The sequence below is a fragment of the Globicephala melas genome, chromosome 8 (genome assembly GCF_963455315.2).
Source record: "Globicephala melas chromosome 8, mGloMel1.2, whole genome shotgun sequence".
NCBI classification, from domain to species: Eukaryota; Metazoa; Chordata; class Mammalia; order Artiodactyla; family Delphinidae; genus Globicephala; species Globicephala melas.
Genome location: NC_083321.1, coordinates 6,724,989 through 6,747,453, shown reverse-complemented (window position 1 = coordinate 6,747,453; position 22,465 = coordinate 6,724,989). Strand labels below are relative to the sequence as shown.

Here is a 22,465-nt window from a genome sequence, read left to right as displayed (position 1 = left end):
TTACTTAAAAAAAAAAAACACTCAACTAATATTCAGCAAAATAGAAAATTCTTGTATCTTTCAACACAGCAATCCCACTCATGGGACTCCAACCCTTAGATCCTATAAGAGACTTACTGTAGCAATATTCATGTTGGCGTACAACCGAGACCAAAGCAAAGACCCACAGGTAGCTGAATTCCACTTGTAGAATATTATAGCCATTAAAAAAGAGTGAATTAAAGCTGTAACAGTTGACTTGATGAGAGTCCCATGAGGTATTGCTGAGTGAGAAAAGAAAAGTGCATCTGGTACAGCACTTCTAGTAACTAGAAAACCAAACAAAACCCACATCCTGTGTATGTACATTTGCACACATTTACAACTATATGTAGGTTTGTTCTTGATTATAAGAGTATTGGTAAAATATGGGAGATTACATAGCAGGGTGTTAATCTGCGTTATGGGGGGGTATTGGCGGTAAACATGGGTGAAGGGAGGGAGAGGTCAAGCAAAAAGGACAAAGGAAAATTAGACTGCATAAAAAACATGTATTATGACCATGTATTCATCAGGTTCCCCAGAACCAATAGGGGATATAGATATATATTTACATATATTTTATTATATGTATGTCTCTTCCTCCCTTTCTCTCTCTCTATTATAAGAAATTGGCTCACATGATTAGGGTGGCTGGGATGTCCCATCATCTGCAAGCTGGAGGCCCAGGAAAGCTGGTGGTATAGTTCCAGTCCAAATATGAAGGTCTGAGAACCAGAAGAGCGAATGGTGAAAGGTCCAGTCTGAGGCCGAAGACTGATGTTCCAGCTCACACAGTCAGTCAGAGAGCAAATTCTCCTCCTCTGCCTTTTTGTTCTATTCTGGCCCAACAGATTGAATGATGCCCACCCACAGTGGGGAGAGCCAACTTCTTTACTAGGTCTATTGATTCAAATGCTAATCTCATCCAAAAACACCTTCACAGACACACCCAGAAATAATGTTTCATCAAATATCTAGGCGCCCTGGGACTTCCCTGGTGGTGCAGTGGTTAAGAATCCGCCTGCCAATGCAGGGGACACGGGTTCGAGCCCTGGTCTGGGAAGATCCCACATGCCGCGTAGCAACTAAGCCCATGAACCACAAATACTGAGCCTGTGCTCTAGAGCTCGTGAGCCACAACTACTGAAGCCCGCAGGCCTAGAGCCCGTGCTCCGCAACAAGAGAAGCCCCAGCAATGAGAAGCTTACGCACCACAACGAAGAGTAGCCCCCGCTTGCCGCAACTAGAGAAAGCCCTCACGCAGCAACAAAGACCCAAGACAGCCAAAAATAAATAAATAAAATTAAAAAAAAAAAAGACTAGTAAGTATCTGAAAAAGAATTTATTGCTGGCTCTCTGTAAGTGAATCAAGTGGATGTACAGCAGCAAGTAACACAGCATTGAAAATCAGCTGTACACCATTATAAAAATAAATTACAACAACAAAAAGACAGTGAGAGAGAGAGAAATTCTTACAGAATTCCTTCAGAGGCTGTGATGCAACCTGGACTGACCACATCTAGACCCACAGCTGGATGGGGCCTAAGGCTGGACACTCGTGGGGCTGAGAGGCTTGGTGAGGATGGGCCAGCAAATGCAGCCCCTTTAGAGTAATACTGCCTGGTCCCCATTCCATGGGTCCCAAATCTCCAGGTGCAAGGGACCCTTCCTAGAGCTAAAACATGCATGGGACACCCAGAGGATGGTACACCATCTGATCGGGAAGAGTTTGGAAAAGGCACCTCATCTCCTCATCTAGTGGCCATTGGGTTCCCCCCTCTCCAGCCTCTTTCCTAACAATCTCCCCACTTGGGGAAGTCAGCACCTTCAACATCCTGTTTCGCACAGTTTGGAATTTGTCCGGATGATGAAGCGGAAGTGGGGGAACCAATGAGAGACTAGCCCTAGGTGTTTGGACAGGCACATGCCTCTCTAATTTCCAATCAGGAAGAGGAATTGACCAAAGGCTCAGCTTGCCCGGAACAAGAATAGGGCTTGAAGCAATCCTGCTGTTTTGTGGCCAGTTCCCAAAAAAGCAAGTTGAAAAACGTAGCTCGGGGGCACTGCAATTCACAAACCTGCAGGGTTGTAAACGACACCTATCCTGGAAAAATGTCTTGAGGTAAGTCATCGAAAAGAACTGTAAGCAAGGCAGAATTGCAGGAAAGGGATTTCAAGAGGTAGATTGGACTCACCCTTAAAGTACATGATAAGCGGGTGAGCCTCCCCAAGGATGCAGTTGGCCAAAAAGGGCGTATGCGTTTTTCCTGAATATATTCAGGAAAATATATTTGGCCAACCAAACAGGCGAACAATGCAAATCAACACTACAAAGAGGTGTCACTTCACATCAAAAAAGTGAAGAAAAAGAAAGAAAAAAAAGAAACAAAACAAAAGAACAAAAAAAAAGAAAAAAAAAGGAAACTGCCAGCCAATGCAGGGGACACAGGTTCGAGCCCTGGTCCGGGAAGATCCCACACGCTGCAGAGCAACTAAGCCTGTGCGCCACAACTACTGAGCCTGTGCTCTAAAGCTCATGAGCCACAACTACTGAGTCCATGTGCTACAACTACTGAAGCCCGCGTGCCTAGAGCCCATGCTCTGCAACATGAAAAGCCACCGCAATGAGAAGCCTGCACACCGCAACAAAGAGTAGCCCCCGCTCGCCGCAACTAGAGAAAGCCTGCACGCAGCAACAAAAACCCAAAGCAGTCAAAAACAAATAAATTAATTTTTTTTTTTTTTTTTTGCGGTACGCGGGCCTGTCACTGCTGTGACCTCTCCCGTTGCGGAGCACAGGCTCTAGACGCGCAGGCTCAGCGGCCATGGCCCACGGGCCCAGCCGCTCCGCGACATGTGGGATCTTCCCGAACCGGGGCACGAACCCGTGTCCCCTGCATCGGCAGGTGGACTCTCAACCACTGCGCCCCCAGGGAAGCCCAAATAAATTAATTTTTTTAAAAATCTAGGTGCCCTGTGATCCAGTCAAGTTGACACATAAAACTAACCATCACAGACCGTATATTCATTTATATAAAATTATGTATAAGGGATACATCTAAGAAACATTTCAAATTTAAAAATCTGCCCTCAATTGGAGCCGTCTCACCCCAGGGGCAAAGAGCTGGGTGTTTCTTCCCCCTCCCATCAGGCATCGGTTGAGAGGAGCTTCTGAAGGTGTTCGTTTCTCCAACTTCCGGCCTTCACTGTGCATGGGCTGGATACGTCCCTGTGGTCTGAGGAAGCGTCTATCAGAGCTGCAGGTATATGCAATGAGAGACCTTCCCCGTGTACAGAAGAACGTGGAGGGGAGAGGGGAGGGGCACGATAGCATCTGCTCCAGATATGTTGCGTTTTTGCAACAGCAGGCCTAAGTGGGGTATTGAAAACACTTAACCATGCTAGTTGTGGTTAAGGCCTATTGATTTTTGGATGCTCACCATGTACTGAATATGGTACCTGACCTGCACACACATCATCTGTAGGTGTAACCATTACCGTCCCTGTGATACAGCAACCAGTATCTCTCCACTGCTTCAGCACAGAAGCTCTTCTAAAGAGATGGAATGGAGATGGGGTCCTCTGTGCTGGTGACATGCAGAATCGAAGGCAGGTGCCACATGAAGGAGATTGCTCAGCCTGACCAGAGCCCCATTTCCCCTAGCAAACACTTTATTAACACCTTTCGAGCCCAAATCCTTGAAGCTGATGTTGAAGGGTGGACAATGGCTTTTTTCTCTGCTAGCTACTTTGTATGTGGCCCATAAGGATGGTGACACTGCAGGAGATAGGGCTTTATAATGGTTGTGTCTAATCTGAGAATAGAAATATTTTTAAGCAAAATATATATATATATATATTTGGGGTGAAATAAAAATTCTGAAAAGCCTTCACGAGCCCTCCATCTTCAGGATGGTTCTAGGTAGAGCTCAAGTTAACCCTACAGCTCACAAGACCACCTGACCTGCAAAGTGTGTTTATTAGGACAAATGGAGCAAACACCAATTAATGCTACCTGATAACAACAATGGAAGTCCACTATGGTGAAGTAGAATAAGAAAATGTCACATAACCTTTAAGGTGGCACACAGTTCTTATAGGATCACCTGCTCGGCAGCACTGCTGTAGCCACGCAGACCACGGCCCCAGTCTCTCTGCTGAGGTGCAGTCTGTGCTCCTAGGGTCCCTGCCCCACTGGCTCTGGGTTTCCAGGAGCAGGGCTGGCAGGGGTTTGGATAGTGGATTGGAAGGAAGGGTCTGTGTTTGAATGGTGTCTCTGCTAATGCTTGGCTCCGAGGCTTGGTTAAGTCCTCAGATTTCTGAGCTTTCGTGGTTCACCTGTCAAATGGGTACAGCACCTATCCCATTCACAGGGCGACTGTGGGGTCAGAGTCATTCCTCCAGCAAATGTTCACTGAGCGCCTCTTTTGTGCAGGCACCTTTTTGGGCACTGGAGAAATTGGGGGCTTCCCTGGTGGTGCAGTGGTTGAGAGTCTGCCTGCCGATGCAGGGGACACGGGTTCGTGCCCCGGTCTGGGAAGATCCCACATGCCGCGGAGCGGCTGGACCCGTGGGCCATGGCCGCTGGGCCTGCGCGCCCGGAGCCTGTGCTCCGCAGCGGGAGAGGCCACAACAGTGAGAGGCCCGCGTACCGCAAAAAAAAAAAAAAAAGAAATATTTAATATTTAGAAGTTATCATTCTTAAAATGACAATGTAAAACATACAAAGCTTTCATTGCCCTGATACTCTTGATAACTGTTTCATAACTAGACCAGATGTAAAAACCTTCGTTTCAGTTTGCATTTACCTTGGTCAAAATGGTGTCCACAAACATCTTCAACAATTTGGGTGTATATGTTCCTTTGTAAAAGCTCATCTTTTTTTTTTTTGGCCATGCAGTTTGCGGGATCTTAGTTCCCTGACAACCAGGGATCGAACCCCTGCTCCCTGCAGTGGAAGCCCTAACCACTGGACCACCGGGGAAGTCCCTCATCTGCTTTCTTAATGAGGAAAATATTTTATCTGCTAGTCCTGATTTTGGTCTTGCTGTTGAAATCAATACTGTTAATTCAGATTTCAGATCAGTTTCTAGTTTCCTGTTGGAGTATTACATAACTTTCACAACTATTTTTTCTCCTCTTAAAGCAGGGGTTCCCAACCTTTTTGGCACCAGGGACCGGTTTCGTGGAAGACAGTTTTTCCACAGATGCGGGGGGAGGGTGGTTTCAGGAAGATTCAAGCGCATTACAACTATTGTGCATTTTATTTCTATTATTATTACATTGTAATGTATAATGAAATAATTATACGACTCACCATAATGCAGAATCATTATGGGAGCCCATAAGTAGAGCCCAATCACTGGGAGCCCTGAGCTTGTTTTCCTGCAACTAAATGGTTCCATCTGAGGGTGATGGGAGACAGTGACACCCGAAGTGCATTGCTTATGTCCAATCTACTCTGTAAGATGCAGCTTGTCACTTGCCACTCACTGATAGGGTTTTGATATGAGTCTGCAAGCAATTGATTTATTATGGTCTCTGTGCAGTCAAACCTCTCTGCTCATGATAATCTGTATTTGCAGCCGCTCCCCAGTGCTAGCATCAATGCCTCAGCTCCACTTCAGATCACCAGGCATTAGATTCTCATAAGGAGCACGCAACCTAGATCCCTCGCATGCGCAGTTCACCGTAGGGTTCGCGCTCCTATGAGAATCTAATGCCGCAGCTGATCTGACAGGAGGCGGAACTCAGGCGGTAATGCCAGTGATGGGGAGCTGCTGTAAATACAATGAAGCTTTGTTGACTTGCCCGCCACTCATCTCCTGCTGTGTGGCCTGTTTCCTAGCAGGCCACGGACTGGTACTGGTCCATGGCCCAGGGGTTGAGGACCCCTGTCTTAAAGTATTCACAAAGAACTGTAGCCTATAGTGAATATTTAAAATACTGGAATACTCCTGTGAACATTATTGGGTCGTATTTGAATAATGTAACATTTGAATCTTCCAGCAAGATTAGCAGTACTACACAGAATCCCTTGGTGAAATGACCAATTTAAGAACTTATTTTACTTCCAAAAGGCGTTATTTCTTGAACACCATTCACAAACTTTGTATAAAGAATACTTGTATACAAATTTATTAATTTATATTTTAGTTGCCAGAATGACTCATTGATGTGGTATAGCCATGCAATGGAATATTATTCAACCTTAAAAGGGAATGAAATTCTGATACATTCTACAACATGGACAAATCTTAAAAACATTATTCTAAGTGAAATAAGCCATATGCAAAAAGACAGATTTGTATGATCCTATTTGTATGAGGTACCTAAAGCAGTGAAATTCTTAGAGAGAGAAAGTGGAGTAGTGGCTACCATGGTCTGGGAGGGTGGGGTGGGGAGTTAGTGTTTTAATAGGTACAGAGTTTATGTTGGGGATGGTGAAAAGATTTGGAGATGGATAGTGGAGATGATTGCACAACACAGTGAATGTACTTACTGCCACTAAACTGTACACTCAAAAATGGTTAAAATGGTAAATTTTATGTATATTTTACCATAACTTAAAAAAAAAAAAGACTGACTCACTGTTATCAGGGCCACAAACGTACACTTACAAAATGGTAACAGCTGCAAGAAGCAAGACTAATTTCATCACGATGACTTCTGGCTTTCACAGTCCTATTTCTGCTTTTGCTTTTAACCTGACATCAGTGAGTTCTTTTGAAGCAGTAACGTCTCCACGTGGATTGCTAAGCCTTAACTGTTGAGGGAGAATTATAATCCTTTTTTTCTTGATTTTTTTCAGGATCAGGTCCAGCCATGAAACTTGTGGGGCCTGGTGCAAAATGCATATGCGGGGCCCTGTGTTCAAAAATTAAGAATTTTTAAGATGTCAACAATGGAGCATTAAACTAAGTGCAGGATCCTTCTAAGCTCTGGGCCCTGTGCAACTGCACTGGTCTTACACCCATGAAATCAGCCCTGCTCAGGATTCAGCAAAACACAAATTTATGAGAGATGCCAAGAAGGCGTTTATGCCTGGAAATAGGAGGTGTGAAAGCAGAAGCGTGTGGCCCAGCGGCTGCAGCGGGCACTGGGCCACCCTAAGGGGAATCCCCTTGAAAACAAAGCCAACCGACTGAGCTGGTGGATAAAGATGCCATCTTTGAGCCACAGAGTTGACCAGCTTTGGAGCTGCTCCAGCTCCAGGGAGGTAAGAACTCCAGTTTATTTGGAGTTTATTCTTTGTTTTCTGTTATTTACAACCAAGAATGTCCAACTGATGCACGTCTTATAGAAACGTCCTTCCTCATCCTTGCAGCCCCCTCTGGTTCCCCTCCAATCACTCTTCTTAAAAAAAAAAAAAAAAGGCTTCCCTGGTGGCGCAGCGGTTGGGAGTCCGCCTGCCGATGCAGGGGACACAGGTTCGTGCCCCGGTCTGGGAAGATCCCACATGCCGCGGAGCGGCTGGGCCCGTGAGCCATGGCCGCTGAGCCTGCGTGTCCGGAGCCTCTGCTCCACAACGGGAGAGGCCACAACAGTGAGAGGCCCACGTACCGCAAAAAAAAAAAAAAAAAAAGGTGGAACTCCCTGGCGGTCTAGTGGTTAGGACATGGCGCTTCCACTGCAGCGGTCTGAGTTCAATCCCTCATCTGAGAACTAGGATCCCAGAAGCTGCGAGGTGTGGCCCCCCAAAAAAAAGCTAAAAAAAGTTTTTGTTTTCATTTTAACTTTTTTTTTCTTTTTTTAACATCTTTATTGGAGTATAACTGCTTCACAATGGTGTGTTAGTTTCTACTTTATAACAAAGTGAATCAGTTATACATATACATATATCCCCATATCTCCTCCCTCTTGCGTCTCCCTCCCACCCTCCCTATCCCACCCCTCCAGGCGGTCACAAAGCACCGAGCTGATCTCCCTGTGCTATGTGGCTGCTTCCCACTAGCTATCTATTTTACGTTTGGTAGTGTATATATGTCCATGCCACTCTCTCACTTTGTCCCAGCTTACCGTTCCCCCTCCCCATGTCCTCAAGTCCATTCTCTAGTAGGTCTGCATCTTTATTCCCGCCTTGCCCCTAGGTTCTTCATGACCATTTTTTTGTTTTGTTTTTTAGATTCCATATATATGTGTTAGGATACAGTATTTGTTTTACTCTTTCTAACTTACTTCACTCTGCATGACAGACTCTAGGTCCATCCACCTCACTACAAATAACTCAGTTTCATTTCTTTTTATGGCTGAGTAATATTCCATTGTGTATATGTGCCACATCTTCTTTATCCATTCATCTGTCGATGGACACTTAGGTTGCTTCCATGTCCTGGCTATTGTAAATAGAGCTGCAATGAACATTGCGGTACGTGACTCTTTTTGAATTATGGTTTTCTCAGGGTATATGCCCAGTAGTGAGATTGCTGGGTCGTATGGTAGTTCTAATTTTAGTTTTTTAAGGAACCTCCATACTGTTCTCCATAGTGGCTGTATCAATTTACATTCCCACCAACAGTGCAAGAGGGTTCCCTTTTCTCCACACCCTCTCCAGCATTTATTGTTTGTAGATTTTTTGATGATGGCCATTCTGACCGGTGTGAGATGATATCTCATTGTAGTTTTGATTTGCATTTCTCTAATGATTAATGATGTTGAGCATTCTTTCATGTGTTTGTTGGCAGTCTGTATCTCTTCTTTGGAGAAATGTCTATTTAGGTCTTCTGCCCATTTTTGGATTGGGCTGTTTGTTTTTTGATATTGAGCTGCATGAGCTGCTTGTAAATTTTGGAGATTAATCCTTTGTCAGTTGCTTCATTTGCAAATATTTTCTCCCATTCTGAGGGTTGTCTTTTCATCTTGTTTATGGTTTCCTTTGCTGTGCAAAAGCTTTTAAGTTTCATTAGATCCCATTTGTTTATTTTTATTTCCATTTCTCTAGGAGATGGGTCAAAAAGGATTTTGCTGTGATTTATGTCATAGAGTGTTCTGCCTATGTTTTCCTCTAAGAGTCATTTTAACCTTTCACGCAAACTCAAACTACCCTAAAGAATTGTGTATTTGTGCTGCTTCCAGTCCCTCGAGCCCCACAGAGTCTGGCTTTCTCTCACCCCCACCTCTGTGAGAGTGCCTCCTGAAGTCTGGGAGGGCCAGCCAAGTACCTAGCCCAGCGGGCATTTTCTTGCCCTTGCTGCCATCCATGCTGAGGATTCCCAGACCTGGGCCTGCAGTCTTGGACTCTCTGCCAAGCAGTCTTTACCCCCACTTTGATTTTTTGGGTTTTTTTAAAAAATTAATTCATTTATTTATTTTTGGCTGTGTTGGGTCTTTGTTTCTGTGCGAGGGCTTTCTCTAGTTGTGGCGAGCGGGGGCCACTCTTCATCGTGGTGCACGGGACTCTCACTGTCGTGGCCTCTCTTGTTGCAGAGCACAGGCTCCAGACGCACAGGCGCAGTAGTTGTGGCTCACGGGCCTAGTTGCTCCGTGGCATGTGGGATCCTCCCAGACCAGGGCTCGAACCCATGTCCCCTGCATTGGCAGGAGACTCTCAACCACTGTGCCACCAGGGAAGCCCTTGGGTTTTTTTTTTTAACACAAATATTTTTTTTATTTTTAAAGTTACAACCTACCGAGAAATTAACACCTTGTCAATCCAGAACAACACCGGCAACCATTCCTCATGCACTTTTCTGAGAATAAAAGTCCCCTCGGCTGGTAGGATGAGGCTTACGCTATGGAACCTTCTCTCCCACAGCCACAACCCCCTTCTATGACAGGCCCCTGCTACCCTTGTTCCCCCCACATCCCCACAACAGCATTCACCTGTCCCACCCCAGAAAGTGCTGCTCATGGTAACCATTTGTAGAAAATTATTTTAATGGGTACAGCAAATACACTTTTTAAAAAGCCCTCTCTGAAAACCGAAGATGATGAAAATGAATTGTGTTCTTGAATTGTTTTTTTTTTAAGCCTTCACTGGGCCGAAAAGGTGTCATTCTGAATATTTGACTTTTGTCTTGGGTACTTGTTTTCCTTTAGATCCCCTGAGATATAAAGGAGAGCACAAGTCTGTTTTCCCAAATGAGTGAGCTGTTGAGCCCAGTGGGGCTCAGCTTCCGGCCCCTTTCCTGGCTCGGGGTCTTTCCTGGGGACCAGTTATTGCTTCCACGACACTGTGACAGGGAATGTTCCACAAAGGTCATGGGCCTGGTCACAGCCCACCTGCAATGACAACCCTGCGCTGAAAAACACACCAGCCCGAGAGCTCTTACCCAGAAGAAACATCTTCAGCCCTCAAGGTCACGGACACATCATTAGTGCAGTTTAGAGGAAATGCTTGTTTACCCCCACCTTGAATTCAGCCAGCATTTTGTTGGATCTGGATCTTTTAAGCACAAACATAGCACATACATTTGGAAAACAGAAGTCCATGTTCCTTCCTTCTTCTTTTTTTAAAATATTTATTTATTTATTTGGCCGCATTGGGTCTTAGTTGCGGCATGCGGGATCTTTCCTTGCGGTGCACAGGCTTCTCTCTAGTTGTGGCATGCAGGGTTTTTTTCTCTTCTCTAGTTGTCGTGCGCAGGTTCCAGAGCACATGGACTCTGTTGTTTGCAGCTCGCAGGCTCTAGTTGAGGCACACAAACTCAGTAGTTGTGGCATGAGGGCTTAGTTTCCCCACAGCACGTGGGATCTTTGTTCCCTGACCAGGGATCGAACCCGCATCCCCTGCATTGTGAGGCAGATTCTTTACCACTGGACCACCAGGGGAGTCCCAGTTATCCATTTTATTTATTTGTTTGTTTTTTTATGGTTCCATATGGTTATTATGGACCATATGGTTATTTATGGTCTTCGTTGCTGCACGCAGACTTTCTCTAGTTGCGGCAAGTGGGGGCTACGCGCAGCCTTCTCATTGCGGTGGCTTCTCTTGTTGCAGATCACGGGCTCTAGGTGCGTGGACTCTAGAGTGCAGGCTCAGTAGTTGTGGCGCACGGGCTTAGTTGTTCCGAGGCACGTGGGACCCTCCCGGACCAGGGCTGGAACCCATGTCTCCTGCGTTGACAGGCGGCTTCTTAACCACTGCGCCAGCAGGGAAGTTCCAATTATTCAGTTTTAATGTGGATGGAGTCATAGACAAAACGTCAATGAATGAGTGTGGCTATGCTCCAACAAAACATTGTTTACAGACCCTGAAATTTGAATTTCATAATTTTCATGTGTCATAAAATATTCTTTTGATATTTCCCCAAGCTTTAAAAAATATAAAAACCATTCTTAGCCCACTGGCTGTAGGAAAACTAGCAGAGGGTTGGATTTGGCCTGCACGGCGCAGTTTGCCTACCTGCCCATTTCCTTCACCTTGCAGGGGTTTTTTTTTTTTTTTTTGGTTTCCCAAAACACTTATCACTCTTTTTTTTTTTTTTTTTTTTTTTTGCGGTACGCGGGCCTCTCACTGCGGCCCCTCCCGCTGCGGAGCACAAGCTCCGACGCGCAGGCCCAGCCGCTCCGCGGCATGTGGGATCCTCCCGGACCGGGGCACGAACCCGCGTCCCCCGCATCGGCAGGCGGACTCCCAACCACTGCGTCATCAGGGAAGCCCATCACTCTTTAATATACTAGATAATTTATTTTTTAAATATATTTACTGTTTGTTATCTATACCCCTCTTTTTTCCTTCCCAACCTCCAAGAATGCAAGCTCCAGGAGGAGGAGATTATTTTATTCACTTATGTATTCCAGGCTCCTAGAATAGGGCCTGGCACATGGTAGGAGGTAACTAAGCACTTGTTGAATGTATAAATGAAAAATGTTGTAATTACTCTTATAATTACCAACCTATTATACAAAACAACAAACCCATAAATCTTCCGTGACTCCCAGCCCTAAGGAATGAAGTCCACAACTTAGCGACGCGTTGCGTCCTTCAAGTCCCGGCCACTTCTCCAGACCCGCCCCCCAACTCCCGGCCGAGCACGCGCAGTTCACTCCCCGCGACGCATCGTTACGCCAGTAGGAGACGCCCCAGCCCGGCCTCCCTCAAAGCACTAACAGCAGTCCCACGTGACCGGCGTCGCACCCAGTGAGCGTCACGTGACGGACTCAGTTTTCCTCCAATCGTTGTGCACGTTGTGGGGATTCCACCCAGGACCTGGCCTGAGACTTGAAACACACCATTCCCCCAGCAGCCAAACGGGCCGGCTCCGTCAGCAAGCTGGGCGGCGATGTCTCGCAAGTGTCCTCTCCTAAAGCCGCTTCGGGGAGGCCCGGGCCTACAACGTGTTCAGTCCCGGAAGTGACGTCTCCCAGAGGGGCCGGAAGTGGCAGTGGAGGGAGGGAAGATGGCGGAGGTGGTGAGTCCGGTGCCCGGGGCGGGGCGGAGGGAGCCAGGGGAGGTGGGTAGAGCCCGAGGCCCCCCAGTAGCCGACCCTGGCGCCGCGCTGTCTCCCCAGGGGGAGATAATCGAGGGCTGCCGCCTGCCCGTGCTGCGGCGGAACCAAGACAACGAAGATGAGTGGCGTGAGTGACGTCGGGGGGCGGGGCTAAGGAACCTGAGTGCGAGGGGCGGGGGAGAGTCAACCGAACCCGGGGAGGGGGTGGGGCCTCTAGAATCCTGGAGCGGGCGGGGCGCAGATACTCAGGAGGGGCGTGGCTTTTAGCCGTTTGTGAGGGACCGGGCAGGGCTTGGAGAGGGGATGGCACTTGGTGACTAACGGGGGCTTGAGCGAGCGGTTCCAAGTGCTGGGGCTTAGGAATCGGGCCTCGTGGTGGAGTTCAGGTCGTAGGAGGGTGGAGCCTCATGGCCTGGTCTGTCTAAGGCCCTTGCCTCTGCTGTTCCCACAGCCCTGGCTGAGATACTGAGCGTGAAGGACATCAGTGGCCGGAAGCTTTTCTACGTCCATTACATTGACTGTGAGTTCTGGGCCGGGATGAGGTGGGGCCGCAGGGTTGCGGGGCAGCCTCTGGCACTCCTTCCTGAGCCATCCCCACTGCTGCAGTCAACAAACGCCTGGATGAATGGGTGACCCACGAGCGGCTGGACCTAAAGAAGATCCAGTTCCCCAAGAAAGAGGCCAAGACCCCCACCAAGAACGGACTTCCTGGGTCCCGCCCCGGCTCTCCAGAGAGAGAGGTGGTGAGTAGGTCCCCTGCTTCACCTCCTCTCTCCTGCCTCCTACTTTTCAAATCTCTTGGCCTCAGTGGCTCCTGGATGGGCTGGAGGCTGTGCCCTCCCACCCTGGCATCAGCTTGTGAAGGATGGGGGCCAAATTGCAGATGTAGTTTCCAGAGTCCAGTGGCTGTTCCTGTGTCCTTGAAAGGGCAGAGGGTGGGGTTTGATCACTCCATGCTGAGGGGGCCCTACTCCCCTTCCTGATCCCACCACCAACCCCGCCCCAGAGGAAGACCCTGGACCTATCTCTACAGCCGGCCTCCGCCCAGGCCAGCGGGAAGACCTTGCCAATCCCGGTCCAGATCACACTCCGCTTCAACCTGCCCAAGGAGCGGGAGGCCATTCCCGGCGGCGAGCCCGACCAGCCGCTCTCCTCCAGCTCCTGCCTGCAGCCCAACCACCGCTCAACGGTACCCTCAGCAATTCCAGGGACCTTGCTTTCCTCTCAGGTCCCACCTTCTCTACCTTCTGACCCACCTGTCCTGGTTTCTTTCTGCAGAAACGGAAGGTGGAGGTGGTTTCACCAGCGACCCCAGTGCCCAGCGAGACAGCCCCAGCCTCAGTTTTTCCCCAGGTGAGTCCCCCAAACCATCTCTTCTTCCCTCCCCTTCTTCTAACCTCTGGTAGCCCCTTTTGGGCTCATTTCACAGCTATGTTTTCTATTCCTACTTTTTCATCTGCAGAATGGATCAGCCCGTAGGGCAGTGGCAGCTCAGCCAGGGCGGAAGCGAAAATCGAATTGCTTGGGCACTGATGAGGTAGGTCTGAGGAAGAGGGAAGCTGGGTGAAAAGGAGGGGACATAGGCAGGGCGGAGACTTTAGTGACTAGTTTAAAAACGAACAAGGGGTGCTGAGCAGAGATGGCGTTGGTGGGACTGGGAGTGAGGCGGAGCTGGTTCAGATCAGGCATTGGGTGATTTTTTCTACATTCCAAATGAAAACTTTCCAAGTCTTGGTTTCTTTAACTGGAAAGTGGGGATTTTAGTACCTCCCCCAATAGGTTTGCTGTTAGGTTTGAACAAGGAAACCTGTGGAAAGGCTGTGAGCTGCAAAGTGCCCTGCTTGAATTGTCTCCTGTAACCTGGTGTCTTCCACCGGCCTTGGGCAGGACTCGCAGGACAGCTCAGATGGAATACCGTCAGCTCCTCGCATGACTGGGAGCCTGGTGTCTGACCGGAGCCACGACGACATTGTCACCCGGATGAAGAACATCGAGTGCATCGAGCTGGGCCGGCACCGCCTCAAGCCCTGGTACTTCTCTCCATACCCACAGGAGCTCACCACGCTGCCCGTCCTCTACCTCTGCGAGTTCTGCCTCAAGTACGGCCGAAGCCTCAAGTGTCTGCAGCGTCACTTGGTATGAGGGGTCCCAGGAGGCCATTCTCCTAGCAACCCCCCACCCCCGCCCCTAATTCTCCTCTCTTCCTCAGACCAAGTGTGACCTGCGACATCCTCCAGGCAACGAGATTTACCGAAAGGGCACCATCTCCTTCTTTGAGATCGATGGACGTAAGAACAAGGTCAGTGGCTGAGGGGCAGCGGGGAGTCCTTGTCGCCGGGAGTCTGAGGGAGTCGAGTGAGCAGCTTCTTCCAGCTCAGGAAAACACTGACCATTGTGGCTGACAGATCTGTTCACCCCATTTACTGCATTCCTGCTGTAGGGCAGGTGGTGGGAGATACTGTACAAGGTGAATTGGACAAAATCTCTGCTGAGAGCTCACAGGGGAAAACAGACATGCTAATGGCTGCGTAGATCCCAGTGTGATACGTGTCATGAAACACAAAGGGTGGGTTATCAGGATCCAGAAGAGGTGGACAGCAAAGCTTCACAGAGGAGGTAATCTTTGAGCCGTGACACAGGCAGTGGGTTCTGAAGGGCAGGAATGGATGCTGACTCCAGAGATACTGCGGGTTCAGTTTCAGACCACCACAATCAGGTGAACATCGAAATAAAGCAGTCACACAATATTTTTGGCTTCCCTGAGCATATCAAAGGTACATGTACGCTGTGCCGTAGTCCGTTAAGCGTGCAGTAGCATTGTGTCTAAAAAAACAATTGTAGTGGTAACATTGAGAATCACTGGTCACCATAACAAATATAATAAGGAAAAAGTTTGTAATATTACTGCAAGAATTATAAAAATGTGACACAGACATGAAGTGAGCACATGCTTTTGGAAAAATGGCAGTGATAGACTCAATGCAGGGTTGCCACAAACCTTCAATTTGTAAAAAAAATGCGTTATCTGTGAAATGCAAAAAAATGTGCAGAGACCGTGTAAAAGGCGAAGATCCTTTCTTCTGGCTGGAGGGCAGACAGGATGCGGCAAGGCTGTCTTACGTGGGACAGAGCTCAGGTGGTGGGATTGAGGTCAGCTGGGAAGTGGGGACACTACAGGTTTGGGGCTTCAAACCTGCCTTAGTCTGGCTGTGGGGAGGAAGAAGGGCATAACCTGGAGGGACTTTAAAAGTGAAATGCCTCCATTCTTGGGGCCTGGAGGGCGGGGAGGGAGAGGCAGTCACCTAGACTGCCAGGGGACAGCTCTTGCTTGGGTGCTGGGGGGACTTGAGAGGAAGATGCTGCTTTAACCACTGTTAACTGTATTAAGTGTGTGGGCTTGGGTATCCAAATGGTCGTGTCCAGCAGGTGCTTAAAAAGCCAAATCTGAAATGCAGGAAAGTTGTGAGACTAGAAGTAAAGTAGCAAGATTAATAATTTTGCTGGGGCAGCCCTTGAGGCAGTTATTTTGTCAAATTCCGGAATTCTTTACCCCTGTTGTAGAAGAGCAGATCAGTTCTCAAGAGATGTGACTGGGGGTTGCAGAGTATTCTTTTTTTGACAACCAGTTTCCTAAGACTGTCACACAGGCGGAGCTTTTCTCATAATCCTTGGTCAGTCTTTCTTTGTAGGGACACATCAGTTTCTTGACTGGTAACTGTGGCAGAGGGCAGTGGAGGCTTCCAGGCCAGAGTTAGATGGGGTATGGCGAGCACGAGTAGACCTGCCCAGCTCACCGGGGGGCGGGTGCTTGAACACCATCACACAGCTGAAACGTGGGCTCCTGGACACTAAGAAAGGCCCGTGCGCCGGACACACTGACCAATGGACTGGGTCAGGCCCCAGGGAGGAAGGCTTCTCACCTATCAGCCTGGGGGACAAAGAAGCTTCAGGCTGACCCTGGCCCAACGGCCATGCTCAAGGCTGGGTACCCAGGGTGGTGACAGACCTTTTCGTTTGCAGAGTTACTCCCAGAACCTGTGTCTTCTGGCTAAGTGTTTCCTCGACCACAAGACGCTGTACTATGACACAGACCCTTTCCTCTTCTACGTCATGACGGAGTATGACTGCAAGGGCTTCCACATCGTGGGCTACTTCTCCAAGGTGAGTGCTCTTCCAGGCTGTCCTCAGTCCTGCCCTGAGCTAGGTCCCTTCCCTCACACTCACCTGCCTCTCTTTTCCAGGAAAAGGAATCCACAGAAGACTACAACGTGGCCTGCATCCTGACCCTGCCTCCCTACCAGCGTCGGGGCTACGGCAAGCTGCTGATCGAGTTCAGTGAGTACCTGTGCTGCTGGCCGGGGGCTGGGGGCAGGTCTTGGGAGGCCCAGGCCCCATCGCTGTCTCACGCACAGATGCTGCACACAGACATGTCGGGTTGCTGTGTTCTCAGCCCTGGCTGTGCAGTCCAGTCACCAGGGGAACTGGCTAGAAATAAAGATGAGACTCTCCCAAGGTTCTCTCCGTACTGGGGTGACTGCCCTGTTCATCTGGACTAGGTTTTCAGCTCCTCATAGTTCCTTGGCCAAGGTTCTAAGTACCACTCAACTTTTCCCAAATCTGAGTTGTCTGCTCCTGCCCAGGGCACGGGCAGAAGCCGAGTGAGCCACTCCTCCTCAGCTGTCTGGTCCTATGCGGTTATACACGTTCCTGGGCAAGGACCTGTGGTTTATTTTCTTACTTGTTCTCTGAGCCTTGGGGACAGCAGACGTCACGTCAAACGTGACTCACAGGGATCTGGCCTCTGCCCTTCATCAGACGTGAACTCTTCATTAGCCCCCAAGGCCCCCTCTTGCTTCCCAGCCTCTTACCGTCATTCCATTCAACTCACCACTCACTGCACCCTTGGGATAACCAAACTCTGACCCGGGAGATGAGGGAGGCTTAGCTGTCTGGTGAAGACTTGGAGGCTTGACTTGATCACCGACATGTTCTGAGAAATTTTATTGGTATAGAAACATGCCAAGATGTGGTCACATCCTCAGGAAACCTTCTGCCTGAAGAGCAGAAGGTTGCTGAAAGTCAGTCTAGCCTTGGAGCTCAGCCCTCAGTGGAGATGGGATGTGTGCGGGGCCACCAAGGAAATGTGCTCAGTTGTGCCCGGCAGGAGCAGACAGGGCATTAGAAGCACCATTCCAGGCAGCTCCAGAGGGTGGGTCGGTTGTTGACTGGGAGGGGCTGGGAGCTCCTGCAGCTGAGGAGGCAAGTGTGGCCTCCAGTTGATCTGTCAGGACTCTGCATGCACTCCCCCCAAAGTTGAGTAAGAACTCAAGTGTGCCCCTTCCCTCTTCCGTGCTTTCTTCCTCCAAAGCACAAGTCTCTCTGTCCTCCCCACCGGGCTGCTTGGTGAAAGTCACAGGAAGTTGGGCAAGAGGGTCAGACTGGCTGATAAAGATGAATCAAGGGGGAAAGGAGAAAGGGCTACGATCCAACACAAGGCTCATTATGACTGAGGATAAAGAAGGGCTTCTAGAAGTAGTGGAGACATCTCAGAGGAAATGACGGGGAAATGAATACTGTCCAAGAGATGTGAAACCGCTCAGGGTTTTGCATGGCCTGAGGGTCTCACCAGGAACTGCCTGCCAGTGCCCAGTGGTCAGCAGGGTAGAGGAGGGCACAGCAGTCAGAATGGGAGGGAGAGAGCCACTGGAGAGGTAGCTACTGCTGAGGAATGGCCTCCCTCTGACTTGGGAAGTGCTTTGGCGCCCTTCTTGCTTCCTCCCAGCCATCCAGTCAGGCCAGCCTGGTCTTAGAGCAGCTGATGCTTCTCAGGTCACAGCTGAGGAACTGATTTGACTGAGAATGCAAGCATCCTCAGGCCTGGACCAGAGGTGGGGTCGTCCCCTCTTCTCTCCTCACATATCCAGGCGCAGAGAGTCTGGTATGACTGAGGCAAGTTGGAGGCACGCACTTTCCACAAACCATTTTCTCTGCACTCCCCGCATCCCACCTGTAAGCCCTCACTGGCTTTTAATTGATTGTAGCTACTTCTCTCAGTGCCCTCAGCACACAGGTGAACAGTACGCTCACTAGTCCTTTACAAGGAAACTGAGGCACAGAACTACCACATGGCAGGCCCAGAATGGAAGCCATGCAGTCTACCTCTGCAACCTGCATTCCTAAACGATGGCTGCATAACGCTGTGATTGCTTACCCACCCCCTCCTGCTCCATTGCTTTAGGCTATGAACTCTCCAAAGTGGAAGGGAAAACGGGGACCCCTGAGAAGCCCCTCTCGGATCTTGGCCTCCTATCCTACCGAAGCTACTGGTCCCAGACCATTCTGGAGATCTTGATGGGGCTGAAGTCAGAGAGCGGGGAGAGGCCGCAGATCACCATCAAGTGAGCCTGGCCCTGCCTGCCCGGGGGTGCATGGCATGACCTGTCTGTTCCCGGGCTTTCTCACTCTTCGGGCTACTGGGGGCCTGGGGTGGAGATGTAGGCCCCCAGGGGACCTGATCTTTGCCCTCCCACAGTGAGATCAGTGAAATTACCAGCATCAAGAAGGAGGATGTCATCTCCACTCTACAGTACCTCAACCTCATCAACTACTACAAGGTAGGGAGGCAGGCAGGGGGAGACAGGTGTGTGTAGGGGTGCAGAGAGCAGGCCCCACGTGGGCTGACCTGCCTGGCCCCGTCTCCTGTCCAGGGCCAGTATATCCTCACACTGTCGGAGGACATCGTGGATGGGCACGAACGGGCTATGCTCAAGCGGCTTCTTCGGATCGACTCCAAGTGTCTGCACTTCACTCCCAAGGACTGGAGCAAGAGGGGAAAATGGTGACCAGGCACTGCCCGTGGCAGTGCCAGCAAAGCCAGCAGAACTGCGGCTGACGGCCCATCCCTCCCCCACTGGGGTCTCCAAGAGGCGCGCCAAGGGAGAGAGGGCAGAGGACAACTCCACAAGGAGAGGACAGGCCTGGTAAAGGCCTGCTGGTGCCTAGCACCAGGGCGAGCTCAGGGCTCAGGTCAACTCCAAGGTCGGCTGGCCGCAGGCCCAGGCCTGCTGTGAACCAGGGACCAGAGGGAGCCAGGCAGCTGTGTACAGTGAGATGGGGGGTGCGGGTGGCTTGTATAGAGGACTGGTGGCTGTACAAATTTCTTTTGTAAAGTAGAAGCTGGGGGTGGGGTGGGGTGGGAACTGGCTGCAGAATTCTGGCCTCTCTTGCCCCACTGCCCCCTGGCAATAAATTGTTTCTATAGGTCAGAGCTGTGAAAGGTCCTTGTGGGAAAATGGGCAGTGCTGGATCCAAGGTGCTGGCGAACTTACAGGTGTTCTGTGAAGAGCTCCTTTATTGGGGTGATGGAATCAGGCTCCAAAGTGAAGAAGGGTTTACTGGGGTGAAGGGATTGGTGGCTTTCAGTTTCAAGCTCTGGTTCTCAGTCCTCGGGTACCTGTGCGTGAATCTGCAACAGGAATCACCTCTACTATTGGATTTCTGCAGTATAGTGACTGGGTGGCCCAGATCCTCAGGGGAGAGACCCAGCTGCTCAAAATCATAGCCCTTCTAGAAGGCCAGAGAAGAGTGGTGGGGAAGCCATGCTGCCCCTACCCAGTCTAATCCTCCAGTCAGACCCAGGTTCCATGTGCCCCATTGTTCTCCCCAGCCCCGAAGCCCCCAGATTCACTCAGGGACAAGATTCTGGACAACTTAGGAAACCACCTTGAAGGGGCGGGGCGGGGGTGGGGGTTAGATGGCGTCTGGGAGGGAGGGGGCCCATCCATGTACTCACCGCTGCAGCGAGGCTGGGCCAGGTCAGGGCCCCACGCACTTTGGCATCGGGTCCGGGGATAGTCTCCAGGCCCCACAGGGTGAAGCTGCTGAAACTGGCTGTGGCTCCAATAAAGCGGTCCTGGGGAAGGGGCCCCGGCTCAGCATCGAGGCCGCCGCTCCCACCCGCGCTCCCTTGCAACCCTGTACCCCCGTGCTCACGAAGTCGCGCTCCAGCGCCTCCGGGGGCTCCACCAGTTCCCGCTCCTCTTGCTCGTCATCCTCCAAACCCTCCGAGAAGTCCTGCTTCCCCAGCAACACCTCTCCCTTCTCTTCTGTCATCACATATCCCACGAGGCCGGGCGGCACCACCACCTCCTCGCCGCGTAGACTGCGGCCCCGGAACGACACTTCCAGTCCTGGAGGAGGCAGGCGAAGGGCCCCAGTGAGGGTCTGATCCAGGCCTACCGGAGCAAGCCCGGTAGCCGCCCTCCCGCCACCTTCGGTGGACCACGATCCCCGGGAGCCCTCGCGCCGCTCCTCGCGGAGGAGAGCGCGGCGCCGGCGCGGGGGCTGCCGGGAGCCGTAGTCCAGCCGAGAGCGCTCACCGTCGGGACCCTGGCGGATGGCCGGGGTGAAGAAGAGCCCCACGGGGGCGGGCCGGTTAACCAGAACCTCGCAGGGCAGAAGGTGCAGCAAGATGGGGGCGGGATCGCGCAGCGTAACAGGGCGCAGGTGGACGCGGCGCTTGTCGACGGCTTCCCCGTCGCTGCTTTCCATTGTCCGTCGCGACCCCGTTGCTCGCAGGCTAAGGCCGAAGCTGGCGCGTAAAGCGCGCGGAGCCTGTCGGGAGGCCTGGGGCAGTCAGCGCAGAGCCTCCTGGGAAGCGTAGGCCTCTCTGACGCTCCTCTGCAATACCGCCTGTGTTCGAGCCCCAGATTTTTTTCTTGAAAATTTTTTTCCAATAGTATATTTTTATTGTGAAACATCAACACGATCCCTAAGAGTTCACTTTTTATATATTGACTGGTAGAGAGTGTTTTGTTTTGTCTTGTTTGTGTGTGTGTGTTTAACTAGGGATATCAACCCTTCCTCAAATGTGTTGAAGATACTTTACCCGAGTTTGTCTTACAAACTTCTGTATTGGTCATTTTTATTACAGAGAAGACTTTTATTTTTTGTAGTCAAATATATAAGCCTTTTCGTTTCATGTCTAGTTTTCGCAGTACTCTTTCCCTTTTGACTTCTTAACTCTTCTTTAATGTTTATTTGTCCTGATACCCAACTTAAATAGATTTTGGGAAGTACTCTCATAAAACGAACCCATACATAACTGGTAATTAACATTAAAATTGCATTTAATTTATAGATTTGAGAAAGAGAAAAGCATCCTCGGACATCCAGGAGCTGGCCTTGGTGTTCTGTTGAACATGAACAATTTCACAGAACATAGACATCAGACAAGGTCACTCTGTGATGTGAAGGATCAAAACAAAAACAAGATCATTCTGTAATCATGTGAACACTGACAAAGACACAAATATTGTCCAACACACAAAAATAATGAAAATCCCTCTATCTTGGATAATATAAGTTTCTGTTGCTACTTCACCAATTGCAGCTTTAGCCTCCGTATAGTTAAGATCTGTTAACATATCCCATCATAGAAATACTCCCACTTGCTGACAGCATCCAATCCAGAGAAAAGTCCTACTTCTTTAAACCCTCCCTCATATCCCCAACACAAGCCCAAATCCTAGAAATCCTTCCTAATCCCTTCTTACTGAGATACCCCACACTGCAAAACTAATAACTACAGATGTGTGCCTGGTGGTCTTTGGCTGGAGGGTATTGACAGATTGAATAGAATTTTGCTTTCATTTTCTACCAAGCATAAGATACATAATACCATTTATTTATGTCTCCTTTTACGTCTTATCCGTACGGTTGTGAGGTTTTCTTCTTTTATACATATTTTAAAGTTTATTCCTAGATAGCTTATATTGTTTCTATTACAAACAAGATCCTTTTTCTCTTTTTTTCCTTTTACATTCTGATTATTATTTATCTATAGCAGAGGTTGATTAACCTCACATTTGTTCTCTGACACAAGTACTCAGCTTTGTCATTGTAGCCATAGAGGGCTTCCCTGGTGGCACAGTGGTTTAGAGTCTGCCTGCCGATGCCACGGGACACGGGTTCGTGCCCCGGTCCGGGAAGATCCCACATGCCGCGGAGTGGCTGGGCCCGTGAGCCATGGCCGCCGAGCCTGTGTGTCCGGA

The 22,465-nt window shown here is 49.8% G+C and overlaps 2 protein-coding genes across 7 annotated transcripts; one reads left to right on the top strand and one right to left on the bottom strand.

The window, feature by feature from the left end:
- The first annotated feature begins 12,097 nt into the window (after positions 1–12,097).
- KAT5 (lysine acetyltransferase 5) lies at positions 12,098–19,615 on the top strand. Of its 5 annotated transcripts, none has more exons than XM_030833584.3 (14): positions 12,098–12,374; positions 12,474–12,540; positions 12,865–12,933; positions 13,020–13,156; positions 13,420–13,602; positions 13,692–13,766; positions 13,876–13,950; positions 14,301–14,549; positions 14,623–14,712; positions 16,434–16,574; positions 16,655–16,748; positions 18,652–18,811; positions 18,946–19,027; positions 19,121–19,615. In XM_030833584.3, the coding sequence occupies exons 1-14, from the start codon at positions 12,363–12,365 to the stop codon at positions 19,253–19,255; spliced, it is 1,569 nt and encodes a 522-aa protein (XP_030689444.1). In that variant the 5' UTR covers positions 12,098–12,362; the 3' UTR covers positions 19,256–19,615. The 5 variants fall into 5 exon arrangements, with proteins under 5 accessions (XP_030689444.1, XP_030689443.1, XP_030689445.1 ...); XM_030833585.3 differs by having other exon boundaries at positions 12,100–12,374; positions 13,447–13,602; XM_030833583.3 differs by having other exon boundaries at positions 12,098–12,540; positions 13,447–13,602.
- RNASEH2C (ribonuclease H2 subunit C) lies at positions 17,399–21,026 on the bottom strand. 2 transcript variants are annotated; one of them, XR_009564768.1, is made up of 5 exons: positions 20,792–21,026; positions 20,406–20,602; positions 20,206–20,325; positions 19,742–19,878; positions 17,399–19,230 (listed from the first exon to the last, which is right to left on the bottom strand). XR_009564768.1 is itself a non-coding variant. In XM_030833588.2 (4 exons), exons 1-4 carry the CDS (start codon positions 20,961–20,963, stop codon positions 19,852–19,854), a joined length of 516 nt encoding a protein of 171 aa, XP_030689448.1. In that variant the 5' UTR covers positions 20,964–21,026; the 3' UTR covers positions 17,399–19,851. The 2 variants fall into 2 exon arrangements, 1 of the variants encoding a protein (XP_030689448.1); XM_030833588.2 differs by having other exon boundaries at positions 17,399–19,878.
- Between the last annotated feature and the right edge of the window lie 1,439 nt (positions 21,027–22,465).

What these genes read in the sequence shown, in the direction of transcription:
- KAT5 (XM_030833583.3), top strand. Translation starts at nt 12,363, where the DNA reads ATGGCGGAGGTGGTGAGTCCGGTGCCCGGGGCGGGGCGGAGGGAGCCA. An exon ending in GCTCTCCAGAGAGAGAGGTG is followed by an intron (nt 13,157 to 13,446) that starts GTGAGTAGGTCC and finishes CTATCTCTACAG; the next exon opens with CCGGCCTCCGCCCAGGCCAG. An exon ending in CAAGCTGCTGATCGAGTTCA is followed by an intron (nt 16,749 to 18,651) that starts GTGAGTACCTGT and finishes CCATTGCTTTAG; the next exon opens with GCTATGAACTCTCCAAAGTG.
- RNASEH2C (XM_030833588.2), bottom strand. Translation starts at nt 20,963, where the DNA reads ATGGAAAGCAGCGACGGGGAAGCCGTCGACAAGCGCCGCGTCCACCTG. An exon ending in CATCCGCCAGGGTCCCGACG is followed by an intron (nt 20,603 to 20,791) that starts GTGAGCGCTCTC and finishes TGCCTCCTCCAG; the next exon opens with GACTGGAAGTGTCGTTCCGG. An exon ending in AGGCGCTGGAGCGCGACTTC is followed by an intron (nt 20,326 to 20,405) that starts GTGAGCACGGGG and finishes CCCCTTCCCCAG; the next exon opens with GACCGCTTTATTGGAGCCAC.